Raw genomic sequence first — 18477 nt, forward strand, 5'->3', positions numbered from 1 at the left:
ATATATAGAGGTTAAGGACATGCTCGAGGTTACATGGTAGCTGAGTTCAGCACTAGAACCAGTCTTTCTTTTTTTTTGGCCGCATCCTGTGGCTTGTGGGATCTTACTTCCCTGACCAGGGATCGAACCCGTGCCCTTGACAGTGAAAGCACAGAGTCCTAACCGCTGGACTGCCAGGGAATTTCCCTAAAACCAGTCTCTCTGACTCCAGGGAGATCTCTTGCTGTTTGCCTGACCACATCTATCTCCCAAAGCCACTTGCTGCATCCCTGACTTGTTTTTTCCCCTGTTCAGGACTTGCATGCATACAGAACAAGCTACTGAATGGGAGAAATATCTCAGATTAGTATTAGAAGTGGAGTCCCTGAAGCTTGGCTTTCTTGTTACTTAATTGTTTACAAATAATTATTTATTTCACTCAGTGAATATTTATTGAGTGCTTATCACGTGTCAGGTGCTGTTCTAAGTTAAAAAAAAAAAAAGACATGTCTTTGCTTCAAAGGAGCTTGCATTCCAATGGGGTAAGATACACTAAGCATAAATTGTGTAATAAGAGCTATGAAGAGAGATAAAACGAGGAGAAGAGTGATTGGGGAAGTGCTATTTTGGATAAGATGATTAGGGAGAGCATCTCTATAAGCTTCGTTTGAGCAGACACTGAACTGAGTGGACTGAGAGACCAGCTTGTGTGGCTCTTTGGAAGGAATAGTCTAGGCCGAGGGAAGAGCAGGCTCTAAAGACTGAGGTAGGAGCTTGTTCACAAGGAGCATTTTCTGGAGTGGCAAATATCAGGAGACATCAGAGTGGGCCTTGGAAGGTGTGGAGGCAGAAAAACAAAAAGTACGTTCCAGGTGGAATTAATAGCGTGGGCACAGGCCCAGCCGCAAGGGCCAGACTCTTCCACGTGGTTAGAAGGTAGAAGTCAATGACTTTGGAGCCCTTAGAGGATTCCTTGGAGAGCATGTGGTTCCAGACCCTTGTTTCACAGATGAGGGAACTGGGCCCAAAGAGGGCTCAGGGCGAGAGCCCAGATTTTCTGACTCTATGACTAGTGTCTCCTTCTTCCTGTCATCCCACAGCCCGCTTCCTTCCAAGTTGGGACTAGTGCCAGACACAGGAATTTGCAAGTTACTCTGCAGACAGTGACACGTCCCTAAGAGTTTGTGACATAAGTGGTACAGTGGAGAGGACTTGGGGCCAGAATGCAAAAGACCAGCAAACTCCAGTTCTGTCTGTGACCACTGTCTGACTTTGGATGAGTCCCTTCTGCTCTCCAGGCCCACTTCGTCGTGTGGTAACCGAGTAGGCTGGGTCCACTGAGTCGGCTGGTTCTCTAGATAGGGCGTGCTTCGGCGCTGAGACAGTGTTTCTGAGGAGTAGGACGCACGCCAGTGTGGAGACTGGGCTGCTGTTCTGACAGCTGGCACGAGCCCAGCTGCCTCCTGATAACCTGTGCTGATAAACTGCTGTCATCTGTTGCGCTCTTGGCTTTCCTGACCCAGAGCTTTTTTGATTGTAAGCTCTCTGTGTACTGAATGAAAAGATCTCCAAGATAAATTGTTGAATGAAGAAGCACAGTGTAAAACAGTGCATATGGTTTACTAACTTTTGAGTAAAATAAAAAGGGAAAAATAAGAATATATATACACATTCATTTAATTTACTTACTATTTAAGTAAAGAAACTGTGGAAGAATATGCGTGAAACTAATAAAGTAACCACCAATTTGTGTGTGTGTGAGAGAGAGAGAGAGAACAGGGTAAGTGTAGAATAGAAGTGGGAGGGAGACTTTTCATTATTTGTCTTCTTATATTTTTTTGATTGTAGAGCCATATGAATTACATTTTATAAAAGGAAAATAAGAAAAAGATAAAGGTTTTTTCTATAAGTAATGACTATCCTGTGATGAATTATAAATTTTAAAATAACTGGGGGAGGTGGGACAAATTAATTTGTTCTCATTGTTCAGAGTTGCAGATTCTTGACCCAGGATTCAAACTGAAGCAAAATCAGATCCAAATTATTTTTCTCAAAATCCCACTGTTAACCTTAGTAGGGAGAGGAGGGAAAACTTCCCTCTGTTAGGGCAGGAATCCAATAAGGGGGCTCTGAAAGGTCAGCTCCCCAGGGAAGCAGGAGTTACATAAAGCAGTTGATGAGCTTTGCACAGCCTTTAAGCAAGAATTGAAGACCAAGGAAGAAAAAACTAAATTACCATAAAAATTGAAAGGCAAGATGCAATTGAACAACTCATCCTAATGAGCACTAAGGTCCTTGGCAAAGCATTCTGAGAAAGCAAATATGTGCGTGTAATTTTTCAAAAAGTTTAAGTTCTCAACGTCCCAGGTTTACCAGAAACAAAGGAACCAGTATATCCAGCATTTAGTTTTTTTAGACACATGTCTTCTAACTTTAAAACATTCTCCTTTTAAAAAAAACCATGGGACTTCCCTGGTGGTGCAGTGGTTAAGAATCTGCCTGCTAATGCAGGGAACATGGGTTTGATCCCCGGTCCAGGAAGATCCCACATGCTGTGGAGCAACTAAGCCCGTGTGCCACAACTACTGAGCCCACAAGCCACAACTACTGAAGCCTGCAAGCCCTAGAGCCCACAAGCTGCAACTACTGAGCCCACGCACTCTAGGGTCCCTGTGCCACAACTACTGAGCCTGCATGCTGCAACTACTGAAGCCCACATGTCTAGAGCCCATACTCTGCATCAAGAGACGCCACCGCAATGAGAAGCCTGCACACCTCAACGAAGAGTAGCCACAGCTAGAGAAAGCCCACGCGCAGCAACGAAGGCCCAACACAGCCAAAAAAAAACCAAAACAAAACTATGTATCACGCAAAAGCCAGCTTACTGTTAACCAAAGATATCTATTTAACATAGATAAAGGCAGAACAAGCATCAATTGACTAATGACTCTCCAAAGGACAGACTGTGTTTAAACTTGTTAGTCGCTGCCTCCAAAAGGGAATGTCTGTAGCACAAAGCCAGTGATTCAGAGTCTCAGGAATTGGAGTCTGACTTTCTGACAGCACACCCTGCTAGGTGTTCTCACATAGGGATGGGAGAACAGACCCCTTGCTGTAGCTCTCACAAGGCCAGCACTGTAGGCACTGGTACACTGTATAATGTCTTCATTATATCACTGGTTAAATTACATGGCTCAGATGAGTTTTATAGGAAAAATTACTGCACAGATCATCTACCAGGAGGTGTCTTACTAAGCATTACTACTAAATAATGAATTTTTAGCCTGTCTAGAGTTATTAGTCTTTTCTGGGTCCCTTTGTGGATCATTACAGACTGATTCTCAACCCTGAAGTGTTCTTTCCACATAGAGACAGGACCTACCGGCTTTCTGGGCCTTGGTATTCTCAAATGTAATACAGGTGGGTTGGATCAGTTATTTTTTTATTTGTGAATGACTAGATCTTTTTCTTTGCCTTTATATTGTTTGACTGACAAAGTAATGTTTTTAGCCATTCTTACCTTTGAGGGTATGCTTTTTTCAAATAAGAGTAAGTGACCCCATTGACACTAGTACTGGAGTATGTAGTTTTGACATGGTATGTAGGTTTTAACATAGGCAGTAGAACCTAGCAAGAAGGGGTATTGAAGATCTGTGGGTTCTTATTCCTTTTCTCAACTAGGAGCAGGAGGCAGGCAGATGGTTACAGTAGTGCAGAAGATGGGTTGCTAACTAGGACCACTGGTTGCATGAACTTGTCTAACTTTTCCAAGGTGGGGGGGAACCATGCAGATCATTTACACCACTGACATTATCTTCTGCCTTAGCAGGTGTCCTGGCAGTTTACTTTCTAGGCTAAGGATTCAATTCCTTTCTCAAGAGTTTTTTGGGGAATGAATTTTCAAAATAGAATTCATTAACCTTTTTTTTTCTTTTAACCATGAAGTCCAAAGACTAAGTGGTTTGTTTATTTTTAGTCTTTATAGTAAGCAGGGAGGTATCCAAACATAAGAAAATGTCTCCATGATGCTTTGGATTTTATTTCAAATCTCAAGTAAATTGGCAACAGATTTTCCTGGGAGTGAGAATGGTTGCATCTAAGACTCAGGTATATGTTGAAATTATTCCCTGCTTTTCACTAGATTAGGGTGGTGATTTGGTACTAATGTGGCATTGTAGACATTGCCAAGTTGTCCCAGCACTTTCTTGTTAAGCCTGCACATAGCCTCAGACTTTTCACCAAGATACTGGTCCAGATAGGCAGATCCGTCGATTAGAGCTAGTTGATTAGACAAAATCTGATTGTATCCCTACACTAGATTTTTTTTTCTTTTTCTTTTTTCTTTTTAAACTGAAGTGTAATTGACTTACAATATTACATTAGTTTCAGGTATACCTTCACTAGATTTTATTCATTATGTTACTGATTACTGCCTAATCTTACTCAGTCTCCCTTTCTTAATTTCCTTAACCTAAGCAACTAAAGAACACATTTTTTTCATTAAAGTTTTTTTCTAAATATTTTTATTTAAATGAAAGTCTTATTTAAACCAAATGCCTAGTTTTAGGAAGTGGTAGGTCCATATGACCTGTTTGCCCATTACTTATGCCACATTCTTTTCATGCCTGTGGTATGTATTACGTTACACTATCAGCACCTGTAGAACCAGAGACTTCATTCAAAACAGAAGGAAAGCCTTAGAAAGCACGTTTGTATGTTCAGTCTGTAATCACAGCCCGCACTCAGCCAGCACTGAAAATTGCTGGCCTTGTGTCAGAGAGCCCATCTAGTTCTGTGCCACACAGAATGACCAAGCAGGTCATTTTCTTCACAATGGCTCTTTATCAGTTTTCTCTAGAGGCAGAAGTTTTGTTTTGTTTAAAAATTGAATAACAAAGTACATTCTCACCGTTCCTTCTTTATTTCTAACTTAGGGAGAAGAAAAATTCGCTTGTAAATCTATCACTGAGAGATAACAGTGATAGAAGTTTAAGTGAATAATCTCTCTGAATGTAAATTATGTATACATTTAAAGACTCTGTATTTTATTCTCTCGATTGATTCTCACAAGAGACAGATGGAGTAGTTTTCTATATTTGTAATATAGGTAGAGGTTTAGAAAGGTTAAATGACTTTATGACGGCCTCACAGAAAATTAATGGCAGAGAGAGAGTTAGAACTTTCGCTTTTTGACTCAGTAACCATGTGGAACCATCTAGGAGAAAATTCAGAATATATTGCCTTGTCTTTGGTTTTCCCCAGTAGTCCAGATAGCAGGATGAAGGTTATGGAGCTGAACAGGTATTTACTAGCTGAATAATTTTGGTAAAGTTACTTAATATTTCTGAGCCTAGAGCATAATAGCTTAATAAGCAGTAGCTTTTATTGTTTTTATCATGCCATCTTTATGGCATAATAAAAGGAGAGTGGACTCCTTTGTACTGTAGGACTGTTTGGGTCATATTTATCCTGCAGCTATACATTCAAATGTCTGCTGCTTGCCAAAGATCCATTCCTATGGCAAAGCAGGGGAATGCAACAGGCTGCCTGTCCCGTAGACTGGCTTTCTCCAGAGACAGGCTGAGTATTTAGGGAAAGAAAAAAATCCCGTGAGAATTATATATAAATGGAATTATGTCCTTGAGATTTAATATTCTATATAGTTATTATGTTCCCAAAGGGGACTGTGCACTAAATATTTGGGGCATTTTTCTGAATAAAATTTAATGTTCCGTGTAGAGAACGTTGGGCCTTGAAATATGTTAAGTCTACCATGGATTAGCTGTGTTACCTGAAGTAAGTCACTCATTGTCTTCTGGGGATAATAAGGCTTGGCCTTTCTATTGTAGGAATCAAATGACAGGCCATGTACGGAAGCACTTTGTAAACCATAATGTGCTCCATAAATATAAGGTGGTACGTTTTTATTGCTGCCGTTTGTCCCTTCACTATCAGCAAACCTGACTAAACCATCTTCAGCTTAGTGCTCTGAGGCCTACCATGGGGCCTGGCACATGATCGGAACTTAGCAGATGTTGAATTGTACATTGAAAGCAGTGAAGGACTGTTGAGAAAGGATGAGGAGAGAAAAGAAAGATATAAAAAACGACCCAAGTGAAACTTTTAGGGATGAAAAATATAATCAGAATTGAAAAATAAAGCAGAAGGTATCAAACAGATTAGGTACTACACAAGAAAAGTTCAGTGAATTAAACAAATAGTAATAGAAACTATTCAAGATGAAGTTCAGAAAAAAAGACTAGAAAACAAATGAACAGATTATTAGTGACATGTAGGATAATATTAAGGGTCTAACATTTGTGTAAGTATCGTCCTGAAAAAGGGGCAGGGTGGGGGAGAAAAAAAATATTTGAAGAAATAATGGCTGATTTTTTTCCAAATTTGATGAAAACTCTAAACCTGTGCCCACAAGGAACTCAATAAACCTTAAATAGAATAAGCATAAAGGAAACTATACCATAAAGAGGGATATTCCATAATGCTAAAAGGGTTAATATTAGTGGGTATAACAATACTGAGTGTGTATGTACTTGATGAGAGAGCTTCAGAATATATGAAGCAAAAAGTGATAGAACAGAAAGGATAAATAGACCAACCTACGATTATAGTGGAGATTTTAACATTCTCCTTTCAGTAATTGATAAAACAAATTCAGAGTCATTAAGGATAGAGAAGACTTGAACAACACCATCAACCAAGCCGACCTAACTGACGTTTGTAGAGCACTCCGCTCAATAGCAAGAGGATACACATTTGTTTCAAGTGCACATGGAACAATTCACCAAGATAAACTATATTCTGGGCCATAAAACAAGTAGTAATAGTTTAAAAGAATCAAAACCATACAGGATATGTTCGCTGATCAGCACAGAATTAAACTAGAAATTAATATGTATTATAAAAGAAGAAATTTAAATTCAGTGATCTAAGCCTCTCCCTTAAGAAACTAGAAAAAAAAAACTAGAAAAAAATAAGAGCAAATTAAACCCAAAGTAAATAGAAGGAAGCAGAAATCGATGAAATGGGAAACAGAAAAGCAGTAGAGAAATCAATGAAACTAAAAGCTGGTTCTTTGAAAAGATCAGTACAATTGCTAAACCATGGCCAATTGATCAGGACGGAAAGAATATACAAATTACCAACATCAGGAATGAGAAAGGGGCATCATTACCCAGCCTGCATATATTAAGAGGATAATAAGGGAATTTTATGAACAATATACCATAAACTCAAAAACTGAGATGAAATGGACAAATTCATGAAAGAGACAAAACTGCCAAAGCTCACTCAAGAAAAAATAGATAACATGAATAGCCTTATTCGATTAAATAAATTGCTCTATTTAATTAAAATAAGTAAAAGCCCTAGTTTTTAGCCCTATCTTTATTAAAGAAATTGAATTTTTAGTTTAAAACCTTCCGAGAAAGGAAACTCCAGGCCCTGATCACTTCACTGGAGAATTTTACAAGATGTTTAAGGAAGAAACAATGCTAATTCTACATAAAATTTTCCAGAGTATAGAAAAGAACACTTCCCAATTGATTTATGAGGCCAGCATACCCTCTACCACTAGCTGACAAAAAATTACAAGGAGAGAAGAACACTATAGTCCAAAAAAATACAGCAGTATATAAAAGGACACTAAATCATGACCAAGTTGTGTTTATCTTAGGAATTAAGGTTAGTTTAAAATTGGAAAATCAGTTACTCAGTGCAATTCATCATATTGGCAAGAATAAAGTAGAAGAACATGTCGATAGTTTGAGAAAATGTATTTGACAGAAATTGACACCCATTTATGAGTTTAGAATTCTCAGCAAAGTAGGAATAGAAGGGAACTTTCTCAACCTAATAAAGGACATCTACCAAAATAATGTATTGCTATTTTACTTAATGGTGAACGACTGAATACCTTTTCACTAGGATTGAGAACAAGGCAGGGATGTCTGCTCTCATATAATGTTCTATTCAACATTATACTCGAGGACCCCATCAGTGCAGGAAGGTAAGAATAAGAGATTATAAAGGAAGAATTAACAATATCTCTATAAAAACCATGATCATATATGCAGAAAATCCTAAAGAATCTAGAAAAGAGTGATTAGAACGAATTAGTTTAGCAAAGTTGTGAGATATACGGTCAGCATATAAAAATGGACTGTACTGCCATATACCAGCAATGAACACTTGGCAACTAAGTAAATAATACCATTTATAAAAGCTTCAAAAGTATGAAATAGGGAAAAATTTAACAAAATATGTCAATGTCTGTACACTGAAAACTTTATAAAACAGTACTGAGAGAAATTTTAAAAGACTGAAATAAATGATTTTTATATTTATGAATGTTTATGAATTGGAAAATTTGATATTATTAATCTGTCAATTCTCTTCTAATTGATCTGTAGATTCAACACCGTTCCAATCCCATAGCAGGATTTTTTGTAGAATTGATAAGCTGATTTTGAAATTTATATAGAATTGCAAAGGACTTAATCATAGTCAAATTTGAAAAAGAACAATGTTGGAGGACCTAGCGAATATCATACTAACTGAAGTAAGTCAGACAGAGAAAGACACATATTATATGATATCACTTATATGTGGAATCTAAAAAATAATGCAAATGAATCTATATACAAAACAGACTCAACAGGTACAGAAAACAAACATATGGTTACCAAAGGGGAAAGGGAGTCGGGGGGAGAGATAAATTAGGGGTATGGGATTAACAGATACAAATTACTATTATATAAAATAGAGAAGCAACAAGGATTTACTGTATAGTACAGGGAACTCTATGCAGTATCTTGTAATAGCCTATAATGGAAAATAATCTGAAAAAAAACATATATGTAACTGAATCACTTTGCTGTAACCTGAAATTAACACAATATTGTAAGTATACTTCAATTAAAAAAAACCAAAAATCTTTTGGGGCTTCCCTGGTGGCGCAGTGGTTGAGAGTTCGCCTGCCGATGCAGGGGACACGGGTTCGTGCCCCGGTCCGGAAGGATCCCACATGCCGCGGAGCGGCTGGGCCCGTGAGCCATGGCCGCTGAGCCTGTGCGTCCGGAGCCTGTGCTCTGCAACAGGAGAGGCCACAACAGTGAGAGGCCTGCATACCGCAAAAAAAAAAAAAAAAAAAAAAAAAATTTTATAAAGAAAAGAAAAATGTTGGAGGATTTATCTACTTGATTTCAAGACTTTTATAAAACTACTGTAATCAAGACGGTGTGGTATTGGATCAAGAGTAGACATAGACCAATGGAACAGAGCAGAGAATCGAGAAGTACAGATAGACCATTTGGTCAGTTGTTTTTGTTGAAGGTAACTAAATAAATCAATGAGCAAAGGATAATCTCTTCAACAAATGGTGCTGGAACAGTTTGACATCTATTTGCAGAAAAATGAACCTTGACCCTTACCTCAGGAAATACACAAAAATTAATTTGAAAAGTATTTTGAGTTGCATTGTGTTGTTCCTCCCCTCAAAGTCATGTTGAAGTCCTACCCCCAGTATCAGAATGTGACCTTATTTTGAAACAGGATCATTGCAGATGTGATTCGTTAAGATGAAATCATAATGGAAGTAGGGTGGACCCTAAATCTAATATCAGTGGTGCAGTTATAAAAAGGGTAAATTTGGACACAGACAGTAACATAGAGAGAATGCCATGAGAACTTGAAGGCAGACACCAGAATGATGCCTCAGCAAGCTAAGGAACACCAAAGATTGCCAGCAAATCACCAGAAGCTAGGGGAGAGGCGTGGAACAGATTCTCTCTCACAGCCCTCAGAAGGAACCAACCCTGCTGACACCTTGATCTTGGACTTCTAGCATTTAGAACTGTAAGACAATGCAGTTCTGTTTTTTAAGTCACTCAGTTTGTGGTACTTTGTTACAGCAGCCCTAGCAAACTAATACAAAAAGGATCATAGACCTAAAAGTAGAGCTAAAACTATAAAACTAGAAGAAAACACAGAAAAATATCTTTGTGATTTGGGGTTACACTGGGTTTCATAGAAAAGTCATAAAAAGCAAGAATTGTAAAACACAAAATTGATCTTAGACTCCATCAAAATTAAAATTTTTTTTCTTTTTTTATTTTTAAAAAAAGTACATTTATTTTTGGCTGTGTTGGGTCTTCGTTTCTGTGTGAGGGCTTTCTCTAGTTGCGGCGAGTGGGGGCCACTCTTCGTCACGGTGCATGGGCCTCTCTTGTTGCGGAGCACAGGCTCCAGACGCGCAGGCTCAGTAGTTGTGGCTCACGGGCCCCGTTGCTCCGCGGCATGTGGGATCTTCCCAGACCGGGGCTCGAACCCGTGTCGCCTGCACTGGCAGGCAGATTCTCAACCACTGCACCACCAGGGAAGCCCTAAAATTGTTTATCAAAAGACACTATTAAGAAAATGCAAGCCACAGACTGAAAATACTTGTATAATCATATATTGCATATATTGCATTCATATATATTGGGTTAGCCAAAAAGTTCATTTGGTTTTTTCTGTAAGATGGCTCTAGTAGTGCTTAGTTGTCTTTAACTTCATTGAAAACAATTTTGTTAGATTGTTTTGTTAGATTGTATGACAGCTGTCATATCAGCCTGCATTAAAAAAAAAACATGGATATTGGTGAATTTTTGTCTAGTCATTTTAATATTGAAGATGGGAAGAAAGCAACATTTTTGGCACATTATGCTTTATTATTTCAAGAATGGTAAAAACGCAACTGCAACGCACAAAAAGATTTGTACAGTGTTTGGAGAAGGTGCTGTGACTAATCGAACGTTTCAAACGTGGTTTGCGAAGTTTCGTGCTGGAGATTTCTTGCTGGAAGATGCTCCACGTTCAGGTTGACCAGTTGAAGTTGATAGTGATCAATCGAGGCATTAATTGAGAACAGTCAATGTTATACCATGCGGGAGATAGCCAACATACTCAAAACATCCAAATCAAACGTTGAAAATCATTTGCATCAGCTTGGTTATGTTGATCACTTTAATGTTTGGGTTCCACATAAGTTAAAGTGGTAAAAAACCTTCTGGACCGTATTTCCACATGCGATTCTCTACTTAAACGTAACAAAAACGTTTCGTTTTTAAAACAAATTGTGACGGGCAATGAAAAGTGTATACTGTTCAATAATGTGGAATGGAAGGGATCGTGGGGCAAGTGAAATGAATCACCACCAACCACACCAAATGCCAGTCTTCATCCAAAGAAGGTGGTGATGTGTATATGGTGGGATTGGAAGGGAGTCCTCTATTATGAACTCCTTCCAGAAAACCAGTCAGTTAATTCCAACAAGTACTGCTCTCAGTTAGACCAACTGAAAGCAGCACTCGATGAAAGCGTCTGGAATTAGTCAACAGAAAACACATAATCTTCCATCAGGATCACGCAAGGCCGCATGTTTCTCTGATGACCAGGCAAAAACTGTTAAGGCTTGGCTGGGAAGTTCTGGTTCATCCGCTGTATTCACCAGACATTACACCTTTGGATTTCCATTTATTTCAGTCTTTAGAAAATTCTCTCAACGGAAAAAATTTCAATTCCCTGGAAAACTGTAAAAGGCACCTGGAACAGTTCTTAGCTCAAAAAGATGAAATGTTTGGGAAGATGGAATTATGAAGTTGCCTGAAAAATGGCAGAAGGTAGTGGAACAAAAGGGTGAATACGCTGTTAAGTAAAGTTCTTGGTGAAAATGAAAAAATGTGTCTTTTATTTTTACTTAAAAGCCGAAGGAACCTTTTTGGCCAACCCAATATATATGATTAAAGACTTGTATCTAGAATATATTTTTTAAAACTGTTAATTTAAAACTCAGTAGTAAGAAGACAAATAACTTGAATAAAATTTGGAAAAGGTTTGCACAGACACTTCACTAAAGAAACAGTACTGATGGCAAAAAAGCACATTAAAAGATGCTTAACCTCTTTAGTGATTAGGGAAATGCAAGTTAAAATTACAGTGATACACGTAGGGAATGGTGGATTTGGGATCTGGGTGCAGGTCTGACTTCAAAGCCAGTAATCAGTTTATGAAGGTTTTAAAAAAGAAGAAGAAACGGAACTTATAAGAGAGGAAAGTGCTACAAGTTTCAAGACAAAAGATGTTGGTGTCTGTGTGTGAAATAGAATGTATTCTATTTCTTCAAGAGTATTAGGTCTGGGGACTTCCCTGGTGGTCCCGTGGTAAAGAATCTGCCATCCAACGCAGGGGACTTGGGTTCCATCGCTGGTCGGGGAACTAAGATCCCACATGCCGCAGGGCAGCTAAGCCTGCGTGCTGCAAACTACAGAGCCCACGCGCTCTGGAGCCCGAGTGCCACAACTAGAGAGAAAAACCTGCATGCCGCAACTAGAGAGAAGCCCGCATGCCTCAACAAAGATCCCATGTGTTGCAACTAAGACCCGACGCAGCCAAAAAAAAAAAAAGTATTAGGTCTGTAATACTTTTTACTCCGGTTTATCTGTGTGAGTCTTGCCATGCTTCGACCAGGTATAAACTACAATTTTCATGTCAGTGTATAAATATTTTAAACATTTAACCCTAAAAATAACATTTGATCCCCTAGACCAGTATTTCTTAAAATGTTTGACCTCTACATACAGTTAGAAATAATAATTATATTGTGATTCAGTATACACTCCCATGCACACATAAAAGAGGCAAAATTTCATGAAAAAAATATTTCTTGTTACACGGAATACACCCTGTTTTCTGTTTTGTTCTGTTTTATTTTTGAATGCTATTTGTGATCAATAAATTGACTCATGACCTAAAAAAAATTAAAATTATAATGAGCTACCATTTATTCAATCACTTGGATGGTCTGAAACAATTCCAAATGTATGTATGAATGTAGAGCAGCGGGAACTCTCATAACAGTTCTGGTGGGAATACAAAATGTTATAGCTACTTTGGAAAAGAGTTGGACAGTTCATTATAAAATTAAAGATGCATTTACTGAAAGAACCAAGCCATCCACATTATGTCAAGTGAAAGAAGCCAGATATAAAAGAGTACATACTGTACAATCTCTCGTTTATATGAAATTACTGAATGGTAAAACTCTAGTAAGAAAGTAGATCAGAGGTTCCCAGGGGCTGTAAATGGGAGAGGGGATTGACTGTAAGGGGGCAGGAGGGAACTTTCTAGGGTGGTAAATATTTCTTTCTTTCCAGCTTTACTGAGATACAATGGACATTTAATATTGTGTAAGTTTAAGTTGTACAATGGTTGATTTGATACAGTTATGTATTAGGAAATGATTACCACAGTAGCATTAGTTAACCCTGCCATCACCTCACATAACTGCCTTTTTTTTTTTGTGGTGAGAACACTTAAGATCTACTCTCTCAGTAATTTTCAAGTATATAATATAGTGTTGTTAACTATAATACCATGCTTATACGTTAGATACCTAGAATTTACGCATCTTATAAGTTGTAAAACCAACCTCTCACCATTTCCCCCACGCCCCAGCCCCTGGCAACCACCATTTACCCTCTGTTTCTGTGAATTTGGCTTTTATAGATTTTACGTGTGAGTGATATCAGACCACGTCTGTCTCTCTCTGTCTGATTTATCTCACTTTTGCCCTCAAGGTCCATTTATGTTGTTGCAAAAACCAGGATTTCCTTTCTCATGGCTAAATAATGCTCCATTGTGTGTGTGTCTGTGTGTGTGTGTTTTCCATCTTGGCTGTACAAATTTACATTCCCACCCGCAGAGCACAAGTGCTCTCTTTCCTCCACACCCTCTCCAGCACTTGTTATCTCTTGTCTTTTTGATGACAGCTATTCTAACAGGTGTGGTGTGCTTACTGTGGTTTTGATTTGCGTCTTTCTTTTGATTAGTGATGTTGAGCACCTTTTCATGTACCTGTTGTCCATTTGTGCCTCCTTTTGGGGAAATGTCTACTCACTTCCTTTGCCCATTTTTTAATTGGGTTGTTTGGTTTTTTTTTTTTTTTTGCTGTTGAGTTATATGAGTTCCTTATATACTTTGGCTATTCGCCTCTTATCAGATACATGGTTTACAAATATTTTTTCCCATTCCGTAGGTTGTCTTCTCATTTTGTTGATGGTTTCTTTTGCTGTGCTGTGCAGAAACCTTTTAGTTTGATGTAGTCCCTCTTATCTTTGCTTTTGTTGTTTGTGCTTTTGGTGTCATAGCCAGAAAATTATTGTCAAGACCAGTGGTAAGGAGCTTTTCCCTGTGTTCTCTTCTAGGTTTCATGGTTTTAGGCCAAAATTTCTTTATCATGACTGTAATGGTGGTTTCATTACTATATATTTTTCAAGACTCATTGAATTACATACTTAAAATTGGTGAATTTTATTTTTTATATGTTACGCCTCAACAAAGAACCATAAACAAATTGAATGTCTACTGTCTGTCAAATGCTGTGTTCGGAATGTGATTCAGTTAATTTGATGTGGTTCCTCCCACCAGGGAGCTCACAGTCTGTAGATGTGGTGTAGAAAGATTTGCAGTTCAGAGAGATAAGAGCACTAAAGAGAAGTACTGATGGGGCACAAAGGAAGGTGTTCTTGATCCGGGAAAGCCCCACGAAGGAGCTGCTTGGCTTCTAGTTTGATGGGTAAGCAGGAGTCAGATGAATGTAGAGGGGAAGGGTATTCCAGGCGAAGGCATGTGAGTTTGAAACTGCAGGTTATGTTTTATAAACCACAAGGAGCCTGGTATTGCTGGAGCCCTGGAGCTGTGAGATTTATGTTGAAGTGGTAAGAGTTGAAGCTGGACAGGTTGGCAGAGAGAGAAAAAGTGGAGCGTTTCTCATATTTGCCTGACAAACTCATATTGCAAGAGAAATTATGTACTTGAGAGACAAACCCTCCCTATTGGATGAGAAATGAGATGATCAATGCACCTGTCATTTCTATTCATTCCTTTGCTTTTGGCTTCAAAACAAACAGAACAGGCTTCAAAACAAACAGAAATCTTGCTTTTACAAAATCAACTGTTTTAAAATAGGAATTCTTCCTGGACAGACCTCAGCTGAATTTGTGTAACTAAGGCTGTACTTGAGCTTTCGCACGTTACAGGGAAGAAATACGTTTTAGGGTTTGAGAAAGCCTTTATTTAATACCAGCCATCTGGGAAAACTGCTGAGATTAGTAGGACATGGCTTGTGCCTTCAAGCAGATATCAGTTTCCTTGTACCAACAGGGAGAAGTACAAAATCTCCCTCACCTTACATATTTTGGAAAGGAAAAAACCTTACAAAACTGCTTGTTGATTCAGCTCCATGTATATGACATTCTTGAACATCACTCTCTATGCTTGGAGCGATGCAGGGAAATGTATGTATGTGTCAGAGTGTGGCGGGAGCAAGCGCACAGGAGTTGGGTTAATGAGTGGAACGGCTGATGTTGAGAGCCTGCTCTAAAGTCCGGGGCTTTCTTGTGTATTACAGGCAATGGATTTTGAAGGCTGGGCCGACACCCTCTTTCTTCTGCAGTTCACCCTCTCTTGTGTGATGGGGTAAGCCTTTGCTGCCTTGTTAACAGATAGTTTTTCGAGGCAGATTTGTTCTAGCGTCTTTTTGCCTCATTCCTTAGTATCCTGTTCTGTCTCTTGAGTGTATCAGCTTAGGATAAACCTCCAGATTCAAGTGGTTTCACCACCCTTGGGAATGTGCCCTCAGGGCTACCAAACTGATCCCAAAGTCATGCTTAGAAGGATGAAGGAAAAAAGCTAATATTTACCCAATAAGCTAATATGTGATAAGCACCATTATATTTCAACATGCATTATTTAATTTTATTTCTACATTGACCATTTGACAGATATTGTTGTCCCTTACCTATGAGAAAGCAGGCCCAGAATTCAAGTAAATTGTCTAAGTTTGCAGAATTAGTAGGTAGCAGTGGCAGCCTTTGAATTTAGGGCTGACTTCTCCCTGCCAGGTTGTAGAAGGCAAGAGGGTATCTGCAAATGTGCTGTTATCTGCCTCTTCTCTTCACCTCCAAATATCCCTAATGCTTTTTTCCCTCAACCAGTCATTTCGCTCCATATTTGTGACCAGATCTGGCACAGGCTAGGTACATAGTGATTGGATGCTTCAAAATAAAGTTGACGTGATACCTTGGTACTGAGTCAGGCTTCGAAGCCTCATTGTAAAATCTGGGACTGCTGACTGCTGCCACTTTGTTGTTAAGTGAACTATATCCCCTCTTAAAGTAGTTCTCATTTGCTTTTCTTCCATCCTTAAGAATCTCTCTTGCCTTCACCCTGGTCTGGAATCATATTGGCCTCATGGTGACATGCACACCTGAGCCAGGGCCTGTGAGTCCTGAGCTTTCTATCTGGGTTAGGTGAATTAAGACTATGATTTAAAAAGAGTGCTCATGGTTGTGAATGGTGGTTTCAAGGTTTTGGTGCAGTAGCTGGGAAAAGCACCTGATCGTTAAATGTACATGTGTTTCTCTTTAATGAAATTTTAAAAAAATCTGAAGCTGCAGTATAAGCAGCAGTGAAGTAGGGAAAGCTCACAGTCAGTCAGTGACTAGTAGAATGTACTGGCATGGCCAACACTGTTTCTCTTGGCTACAGGTTATTATAAAATCAGCAGTTGAATCTTACTTATAAGATACCTTTTCCTTCTTTTTTCCAGATTTATCTTGATGTATGCCACAGTACTCTGCACTCAGTATAATTCTGCTCTTACAACTACAATAGTTGGCTGTATTAAGGTGAGTTGAAAAAATACTGTTCTCTTGCCTTCTTTATTTGAAAAGTGTTCCTCTAAAATAAGTCTGGCTGTGGCCTTAAGCCCCATCATTCTTATTTCCTCATGTGTTGCCTTGGTAGTTTGACGACTTGTGGGGTGGTTTCTAGAACAATCCTTAAGAACTCAGGGAAAGCATCATCTCTACTTCCAGGCAACTTAGGTCTGAGGAGTATGGGAAAAGGAGAATGTGTCGTCTCAGAGCAGAGGAAGGAGAGTCAGCCCTGTTTCTCACAGAGCAGATGACTAGCTTGGTTCTGATAGGTTTGTCCCTTTAACTCCCAATGAGAATTGTTCTCTGCCTCGCTGAGTTCTGGCTGTTCCGTAGGAAAAGGATGCCTGCCAAAAGCTAATCCAGGGAGTTTTCCTAAGCGTGAGCCAAACCTTAAATGGCCCACTTTTAAAAGCTGTGTCTGACATTTCCAGTGATGTCATTTCCTCCTGATCCATTTTATTTGAGGGAGGCTCATTTGTCTTCAGCCAGGAGAGCCAAGCTGACTTGAATATTGAGCTGCAGTTAGTGACTTGAAGCCTGAGGCCTCTTTCATCTGACTTTGTGATTGTGGTGCTTTAAGATCGAAGAGGCCACAGCATCCCTGAATTCCAAAAGAATTAGTGAGGTAGGCTTGCTCTCTAAGAAAAGCAAGATAGAGGTAGGTCCTGGATCATTTGGAGGAAAGAGTGCAGTTGCCCTTGGAACTTACTTTCTGGTGCCCCATTTGTCAATAGCGAGGGAAGGGGTTGCAGAGGCAAAGTTTGTACTGTTCTGCCATGTTTCCCTTTACACCCCCAGTGGAGTTGTGTCTGCCTGACCTCATTTTAGAAACTAGATTTGGGTTAAAATTTCAGAAGGTCTGTGTCTTCAAATCATGGATTTGGAGTGTTTGGTGTGAATAGAATTCTAAATTAAACTATAACAAGTAGTTGTGTGACTTCCCGTGAAAGCTAGAGACAGGCATTCAAAGGCCTGGCCTGGCTGAGACAGTTTCAGCCCCCAAATTAGCTCTCAGCCCTGTTTCGGTTTTTGTAAAGTGAGTGCTTCAAGAGCAAAGTAGATGACTTGCCTTTTCAGAATAAAAACAGTAAGAACATGAGAGACAGAACAGTTGGTGCCATGTTTTTAACCAAGAAGAAGGATGGTGAGGGAAAGTTATTTAGCAGCTAACTAAACCTATTTGCTTAGAATTTCTTAGTGTACGTTCTTTATCATTATTAGCATGGGGTACAAATACAGTCATGCTCTCATTAACATAAAGTCCAGTACTTTTCTTTTGATATTTCTTCCTTCCCACAGAACTGTATGAACTTAGTCCAAAGGGAGCAGTTTTACTTCCAAACTCTAGAGGGAGGGGAAAAAATGGATTATCTGGTTATAGTTGACCCTTAAACAATGCAGGTTTAAACTGCTCTGGTCCACTTAATACTCGGATTTTTTTCAGTAGTAAATATTACAGTACTACACCATCTGTGGTTGTTGAATCCACAGATGCTGAATCACAGGTAAGGAGGGCCATCCATAAGTTACAGTCGGATTTTCCACTGCACCCCTAACCCTTGCTTTGTTCAAGGGTCAGCTGTGGTTTATAATTGCTGTTGCTTCTCACGGCCATGTGGTCTTGCTATTAAAGGATGTCTTATACCTTCAGACAGATGGGAGTACCCTGATGTCCTTGCTGGTTTGGAGTGTTTCAGGCCACAGTGGAGCTTCTTTCATTAGC

The 18477-nt window shown here is 39.1% G+C and overlaps 1 protein-coding gene across 1 annotated transcript in view; it reads left to right on the plus strand.

Annotated features, from left to right (window-relative positions):
• Positions 1 to 18477, plus strand: part of SLC35D1 (solute carrier family 35 member D1) — a 54802-nt gene that overhangs the window by 14933 nt on the left and 21392 nt on the right. Inside the window, exons 9-10 of the mRNA XM_082833879.1 lie at positions 15446 to 15513; positions 16646 to 16724. Coding sequence (XP_082690005.1) covers positions 15446 to 15513; positions 16646 to 16724 — 147 coding nt within the window. The remainder of the gene's footprint in view (positions 1 to 15445; positions 15514 to 16645; positions 16725 to 18477) is intronic.

This window comes from Leucopleurus acutus (assembly GCF_964270905.1).
Source record: "Leucopleurus acutus genome assembly, chromosome: 2".
Classification (NCBI taxonomy): domain Eukaryota; kingdom Metazoa; phylum Chordata; class Mammalia; order Artiodactyla; family Delphinidae; genus Leucopleurus; species Leucopleurus acutus.